At 37.7% G+C, this 8,004-nt stretch overlaps 1 protein-coding gene across 1 annotated transcript in view; it reads right to left on the bottom strand.

Annotated features, from left to right (window-relative positions):
• Positions 1-347: 347 nt before the first annotated feature.
• eif3ba (eukaryotic translation initiation factor 3, subunit Ba) overlaps positions 348-8,004 on the bottom strand; it is an 18,621-nt gene continuing 10,964 nt past the window's right edge. Inside the window, exons 12-19 of the mRNA XM_007543627.2 lie at positions 4,782-4,904; positions 4,612-4,690; positions 4,244-4,382; positions 4,029-4,154; positions 3,848-3,925; positions 2,728-2,836; positions 2,538-2,650; positions 348-879 (exon numbers count right to left, since the gene is read on the bottom strand). Coding sequence (XP_007543689.1) covers positions 2,550-2,650; positions 2,728-2,836; positions 3,848-3,925; positions 4,029-4,154; positions 4,244-4,382; positions 4,612-4,690; positions 4,782-4,904 — 755 coding nt within the window. The 3' untranslated portion in view covers positions 348-879; positions 2,538-2,549. The remainder of the gene's footprint in view (positions 880-2,537; positions 2,651-2,727; positions 2,837-3,847; positions 3,926-4,028; positions 4,155-4,243; positions 4,383-4,611; positions 4,691-4,781; positions 4,905-8,004) is intronic.

The following is an 8,004-nucleotide window of genomic DNA, read 5'->3' as shown; positions in this document are numbered from 1 at the left end:
AAGCGCAATTAAATCACTTTTTTAAAAGTTGAGATTACAGTATGAGTAGCTGACTTTTTTTGAGTCTCCTTAATTTTCATTGTTATAGCAAAGTGAACATAACTAGAAATATTCTTTATAAATGTAGAGTGCATATTTCAGAAATTCCAGTTTTTCAAAATCAGAATTAATAGAAACTAAATGTGGAAGAGGTTAAAAGTGGAATAATTTTCTATATCATATTTGATTTATGATTTCATTTAAAGTTCCAGTTCTGGTTTTTTGAAGAGGAGGCTTTTAATTGCTAAAAGTAAAATGAAAGCTGAGAATTGCATCAATAATAAAGAACCAGAGACGGAGCCCAGTGGTACTGTCGTTTGAATGTTTATTGTTATTCCCGCTGCACATCCCCTCCCTATGTGAAAGCCTAATCTGAAAGGAGGAGGAAACAGGCCACTATAACGCCACATCAGCACATTTATCGACAAGGCTATATGTTTAGTCTCAACACCTTCACTTTGCATTGGTATGGCATTCTGTGTGGTCTCCAAGTAACACACTAGCATGACGAGGCCAGTTCTGAGGAAACTCCAGCAGAAACAAGGTCCAATAAGTTGAGGTTCAAAGTTGGTGAGTCCAGAAAAAATAGGCAGTATTACTAAATGTCAAGTTCCACAGAGAAAACGATGGGGTAAAGAGATTCTGAGGGACAAAAAGATGCTGCTTAAATATCTTCTCTTTTCCCTCAAGTGGCTGCTGATCCACAAGGCGTGTTGCTATGATGTTGCTAGAGTTGAAAATCAAGGCTCGAGATGAACCAGAGATTCACAGTGAGGCCGTCGTCCTTCTCCAGTCAGATGCACCGCTGCTCTCCACTCCTTCCACACAGAAACAGATCGACTGCAAAACACAACATACCAAGTCTGCTTATCTACTGCGCTTCTATGATGCTCAGGCTAGGACCTTTTAAGCCTACGAAAAATAAAATAATGGAATTACCTTCAATATTTGCGCTTCTTTCCCACATTATCATTTTTTTTGTTGGTACCAATAAGACCGGTGATAAGTATAACATTCTAGACATTTCGGTGCAAAACATTGAAGTTGAACTGTACAGATCTAGATCAGCTCCAGGTCAACATCTGTACCAATTTCCAGATTAGGCTCAAATTATTCTACATTTTGGTGCCTAAAAATAGATAAAACAAACAACAAATGTTTAAAATATGATTTTTTTAAGCTTACACATATTCTGTTGAATTGTTTCAGCACCACAGATCTTTCCACAGAACTGTGCCTTTCAGTTTTCTGAAGAGAAAGTGAGCATTTATTTATTTATTTATTTATCCGAGTTCTAAACCAGGTCAGAATATCTGAAATGAACATAATTTAAATTGAAATAATTTGTTTTTGACAGCATTTTTAAAGAGTTGTTTTTCTTTTAGAAATGAAAACATTTGATGTTTGTCATTATTTTAACTTCCTTAACATTCTAGTTATATAGTCAATATATAATTCAATATACAGATTTTTTAATTCCAATTTTATTGTCTTTGTCTTTACTATTTTTCTTGACTAGTTGAATTATTGTTACTTTCATAGATAATAGTTTTATTCAATTATCTGATTTGTTTCCATTTTATATACTATTCTACAATTCTACATAAATTTACACTTTTTTAATATTTAATAGTTTCCATAGGACTGTGCATGGTCTATTTTGACATCTTATATTTTGCACATTTATACATCACTGTACAATCTGGGTTTTCTATACCATCTTATACATTACAAATTACCATTTAAATCATGTAAGATATCTGTATCCACTTTTAGACACTGTACATCACAGTATTCTACACCAATTAAAAAATTATTGTGAGACACCGAATTTAGTTTATTCATTTATTTTACTTTTCATGTATATCATAGTTCACAAGTACCCTGCCCAATTTGTTTTGTTTATTATAAGTTCATTCATTCTTCATTGTAGTTTGTTCATTCCTTCAGAACTTGGTTTTGTGTCCATCTCCTGCCTTGATCCTTGGTACTGATATTTCCTATACGTCACTGAATGCGACGGTTTACGTGTGTTCTTCGAACGTGCCTTTTTGCAAGGCAGTGCACTGCTTTGTCCTGCTGAGGAGCGTTAGGCACTCGAGTGTGACAAGCTGAGTTTTTGTGTTAAGGTAAATAAAACCGTTTTTATTTGAAAAGACAACTCCGCATGTCGTCTGTGCCTGATCTCAGCAGGCACAGACGACATCTGTGCCCAGCAGGCGTGTTGCTAGCAGCGTCATAACAACGAGCTTATGTTGTATTGATTTTTACTCATTTTTATTTTCCCTTCTTTCCAAACCTAACATATATGAGGAAACTCGTCACTTCTGGAAGATGGAAGAAGAAACCTGTGATGAAGCTTTTCAACCAGAAAAATGCATCTTTAGGATCACTTATATAGTATTCATATTCTAAACCAATATTCCAGGAAAATAATCCAGGAATATTGGTTCCAGGATGACTCCTGTATAATAATGGGCTGAATGAACAAGACCAACCTGCGTAGCGGACTACAGATCTCCGAGGGGAATGATTTCTTCGTTGATAAAAAACTCAATAGTCTCCTCCTCCCAGTCGTCCACGTTGCTGTCCAGCTCATCGGTGTCCACACCTGAAGACATAGCAATATTTTAAAGACTGGTCTGAAAATCTGAGTGTTGGTACAGTAAAATACAAGTGATTTCTCACCCCCTCTGAGCTCAAGGCGGAGGCTCTTCTGTTCATGATAGAGCTGCTGAGCTGCCTCCCGGTACTGACGGTACTCCTCCATCATGGCTCTGCGCTTGTCCACCAGCTCCTGCACACACACACACACACACACACACACACACACACACACACACACAGCTTTATGAGAACTTTTAAACTTTTGTTTGACTTTCACAATCGACCATCCAAGGCAATACAAACCTGACTGATTTCTTTAGGATTATTACACGCATCAACACGGTTTGCACTACTCAAATAAGGACATTTTTAATTGTAAAACTAACTCTTAAAGGGGCAGTATTATTTGATTTCCAGGTACATAGTGCCATTTTGTAGCCCAATAAATGATATTTTATATATAAAATTTGACTTAAAGCAGGAAGTAAAATTTCTTTTAACACTAACAATAAGTGTCCATTTTGGACACGGCAGCTCCCAGAAGGAGTTGCGCCTTGAAGGCAGGCTAGGTCCACTCAGGTGTTTTGCGAAGCTGAATGGTTGCCACGGAGATTAAAGGATTTCTCAAACATGCATGAAAGAATGAATAAAACAATCTATGGAAGGTTTTTGATGAGGGAATAACATTATAATATTATGGAGAGCTCAGAAAAGTCAGTTTTACATGCTGCCGTTTTAAAAATGGAACCTGCAAAAACGATTCAAGAGAAAGACAGACTTATAGAGGACTAGATTTAATCAGAATCACCGAGAGAGTCAGATGGCTCAAAGCTACTCTGTTTAGTCATCTCTTTCCTAGATGAAGCGACAACTATCATCAACTCTTTAGTTGGTGGTGGCAGCTGGCAGCTGGTACTGAGCCCGCTTCTGGATCTGCTAGAGATTGCTAGTTTTTCCTCTCCACTGTCGCCCCCTGCTGATCCAGGAGGAGTGAATGCTGCAAATCAGTGACTTGATGTAATCTGCTAAGTTTCCTTAGATTTTTTTTAAAAAGCAACTACTATTGCTTCTCCACTCATATCCAGATCTGGAAATACTTGGATCAAATTTTATAGATCCAAGTATTTCCAAGTAGGAAATTAATACTACAAACCCTGCAATAAGCATAAACATCAGAAACAGTAATGAAAAAAAATCCAACCTTTGACGCCTTGGACTGGCTCAGACGATCTTTCTGCTCAAAGATCTTGGAATATTTCTTCAGATCTTTTTTTATCATCTGTAAGAAATTGGACATTTTTAATCCACAGAAGGCTTGACTAAGGTTTAGCAGGTGTGTGTTGTCTGCATGAAGAAGATCTAGGGTTGAGGTGGAAGCAAACCTTGATCTGATCTGAACTGAGCAAAGTGGGAGGTCTGGGCCTCCACAGCAGCTGACAGAAGCGATCCTTGTTGTTCTTCTGAAGCAGACGTCCCTGGAAGGTCCACAACCAGTATGCGTTGTCCACCTGAGCCCAGAGTGAAGGGGACGTTAGCGGAAAACAGGAAAAGACCTGAGGACATGTCCCCTGGTCTGCCAGCAGGAGGCGTTGCCAACCTTGTGGCTCCACCATGAGACGGAGGTGACGACATATCGACCGGTGGGGTCCCACTCCACATCGGAGGCCATGTAGTGCTCTGCGATGTTCATCATGGTGCAGTCAGAGGTGTCCACAAAGGCCAGAGCCCCGTTCATACTGAACACACACACACACACACACACACACACACACACACACACACACCAACAGGAAAGTGAGAACATCTGGAGGCATTCCGCAGTGCTGAGGAGGAGCAGGGCTGCAAGCCTCAGAACAGATTTAGAATCAGGAGCTTAGCTCTCATATGAGGTGTCAGAAAAATGTTTGTTTTTTCATCAGCGGCTGCTTTGAGTTTGTTTCACACAAAAACATTTTGACCTCTGACCTCCTGAGTCCAGCCAGCACCATGAACTGTCCCTGTGGACTCCAGAAAATACTGTTTGCCTGCTGCTTGTCGAACATCTCTGCAGACAAAACAGAACAAAAAAACAAAGAACTTTACGCATTAGATTAGAACAGACAGCATTCTTCTGTGCATCTGTTGTATTTACTCACTTATGAGCTCGATCTTGCCATTGTTTTTGACATGATAGAAGGAGGCGTTGATTCTTGGGGACTCTCCATGGAGAACAGCAAATTTGCTGCCATTTGGCTCCCAAGCAAATGCAATGATGCTTTCTGCAAAGAACAGAAGATTCACATATCAAAGTGTAAATATAAAGACTACACTGTAGATTGACATGAGATACTTCTCCAGCTGTCACTCTTTAAAACCTTATCAACGCCCCCCCCCCTCTCAAACTGGAAGGGGTAAAAGACAAGGAGGATAAAGGAATATAAAGGAATGGACAGACCAGGGTCTGCACTTTTACAGGCCACAGTGACATTCTGACTCTCACTCCAGCTAAATCAAATTTGTTCAGACAGAAAGCTGCCAATGTAAAAAGCATACATAAAAAGCTGCAACACTGCCACTTCAAAGGGGCGTTCACTCAACTACTCTTAAAAGTACAGGAGGGTTAAAACTCAGCTTGTTTGTTTTTACCTAGCTTCACTGCAGCTAAATATGACTTTCTGTAAAGTATTTAGCTAACAGAGTGCCAAGCTGCCAAATAAACATAAGTAAACTGACCAATAACATTAAGGATTAGAACGTACATGTGCCCACACCCACAGACTCACACAGATGCAGGCTACGTACAAGATGTTTTGACACAAAATACAGTTTTTATCTGCAATAATGTTAATAGTAAAGACGGTTAGATAATAAAAATAAAAAAATCCAGGAACTTTTTTTTTACATAAAAGAAAATTTCAAGGTATGCACATTGCACTGGATTTAAAATACCAATCATTGAATTGTGAAAGTGCTCTCGACTTATCACACAATTTCATTGAACCTTTGCGAACTACTCATCAGTTTGATTGGCTACTGCTTCGCCAGCAGGAAAAAATGCACATTAACTGTGCTTTAGCTGCAGTGTTCAAAATATGGGGAAAAAAAGCAGCAGCTTATAGTCTAGAATTTACGATAGTAATTTTAAATATCTACAGGCGGAAACCTGTCAAGGTGCTCCAATAAATCGTCCTTGATTTCCCTAATTTTGGGGTTTTGTCTGATACATTTCAAGAAGATGTCCATTCTGTTAGAGCAGTCGGCCATGACAGTCTTCACATGTGACCTGGTGACCCCGACACACATGGACAGACCAATGGATGGAAAGTACAAACAAACAAATGAATGGAAAAATTATTGAAAAAGGAAAAGCCTTCAGAAATTCAAATACTTTGAAAAGGCTTTTTTTTTTTATTTCCAACCTATCCACAAATGAAAAACATTTAAACCAAATTTCAAACTTTTACTAGCCTGGCCATTGCCTTCATGTGCAAATTCTCACTTCCAGCACAGTTTAGCTTTCTTCCCTTCACTTGGATTATGTCTAATGGAATTTCTACCAGGCCAATCAGTGAATACAAGGAGAAATTGAGAATGATGTTTTAGAATTGGAGGAAGTGAAGGAAGCTTTTCAGTCCAGGTAGGCCAGTGTTTCTCAACCTTTTTTGGGCCAGCGCCACCCTATCCATTATCCAGGTCCCTCACCGCGCCCCATCAGAGAATTTGATGGGGGTGCTAATACACTGATTATTATTTTATTATTACTATCGCTATTGCCTATGTTTTGATTTTTATGGTTATTCCTGGAGTTATCATCAAAAATAATTTCCCAGAGAACAAAAAAGCCATGGGAATAGAAATTATTTTTGCAGGCGTCTATGAAAAATGTAATGAATGGACATTCAACCTAAAATTGGTAGGCCTAAAAGCAGCCAATCAGAGTAGAAAAATTATTGAGCCATTTTCTATTGGTTAAATATGAGACAAAATGAGCAGATTAAAGATGCAGGGCTTAAAGCAAAAAAAAAAAAATAAAATAACATAAAATAAATAAATAAATAAAATAAAAATCCTGAGCCTGAAACTTAAAGTGGTGATAGAAATGAACTATACCATTGCTATTGCCACAGTTTAATAAAAAGTGTCTTTGAATTGCTTCTAACAATACAATTAGCTAAACACTCAAACTTAAATAAAACTTCAGTACATTTCAACGCAAAGCAAAATGTAAAATGTCTCTTCCCTAAAGGTTTGTCTTACAGGCAAAAATCCCTCAACATTAAAGAAGAGTCCTTTCAGTCAATGTTTATGCAAGTAATTTAGAACATGCAACATTACCAACTAAATCAGTTTCTCAACCTTTTTCAGGTCAGCAGCCCCCCAGCCTTTATCCAGGTCCCTCACCGCCCCCAACAAAGGATTTGTAGGCTACTATGCACTGACTATTATTTTATTATTAATATTACTATCACTATTGTAGATGTTTTGATTTTTATGCTTGTTTCTGTATTTCTCATCAAAATAATTTCCCAGAGAACAAAAAAAGGCATGGAAATAGAAATTATTTTCACAGGCGTCTACGAAAAATGCAATGAACATTCAACTTAAAATCGGTAGACCTAACAGCAGCCAATCAGAGTGGCTGATCTGTGCCATTTTCTAGTTACTAAATCTTGCACAAAATGACCAGATAAAAAATGAACAACATGCCAGTTTAAAATTTGATCTATTTGCAAAACGACTGAGCTCTGGAACATTAAAACATGGATGGAACTCCAACTACGTCAATAATAGCTCTTCTTCTCTTCAGTGTTTCTGTCAGTTTCTGGTGGTGCAGCTCTGTGCTGCCTTCAGCAGAATGGGACATCAGAGGATCATCCATAAAATTTCACAATAAATGGCATGTGCAATACATGCACATGCCATTTATTGTTCAAACCAGAGCTTTCAGTGGAAAAATAAAAGTTCCACGTCCTTTTAATGCCATACAAATATGAGACAGACACATGAATTATATCTTTATATAGACCTGTCTATTGATTATAGATTAATAGTTCTACTGGACAGAAATTACAAAGAACAAATCTGGTTCTTAATCAAATCCTAATGAGTCAAATTGAAAGTGTCATGGAGTCACTGAACAGCCTCATGACATTAACACTGACATAAAAAATAATATTGAAGAAATAAATATATCAAATCTAATTAAAAACATAAATAAGTGATAAGTTATTTACTGTTATGGTCTGTAAAATATGTTTATTCTCAGTATTAGATGTGGTGTCAACAAACCCATGACACTTCAACAATATTATTTTACCTTTTACCTGGAAATAGTGTCCGTTTATTCTTGCCATACAGTCTCTGTATTAATTATTGCTC

Source organism: Poecilia formosa, unplaced genomic scaffold (genome assembly GCF_000485575.1).
Source record: "Poecilia formosa unplaced genomic scaffold, Poecilia_formosa-5.1.2 Scaffold866, whole genome shotgun sequence".
In the NCBI taxonomy this organism is placed as follows: domain Eukaryota; kingdom Metazoa; phylum Chordata; class Actinopteri; order Cyprinodontiformes; family Poeciliidae; genus Poecilia; species Poecilia formosa.
Note: the sequence above shows the minus strand (reverse complement) of the source record. Positions and strands in the feature narration are given on the sequence as shown.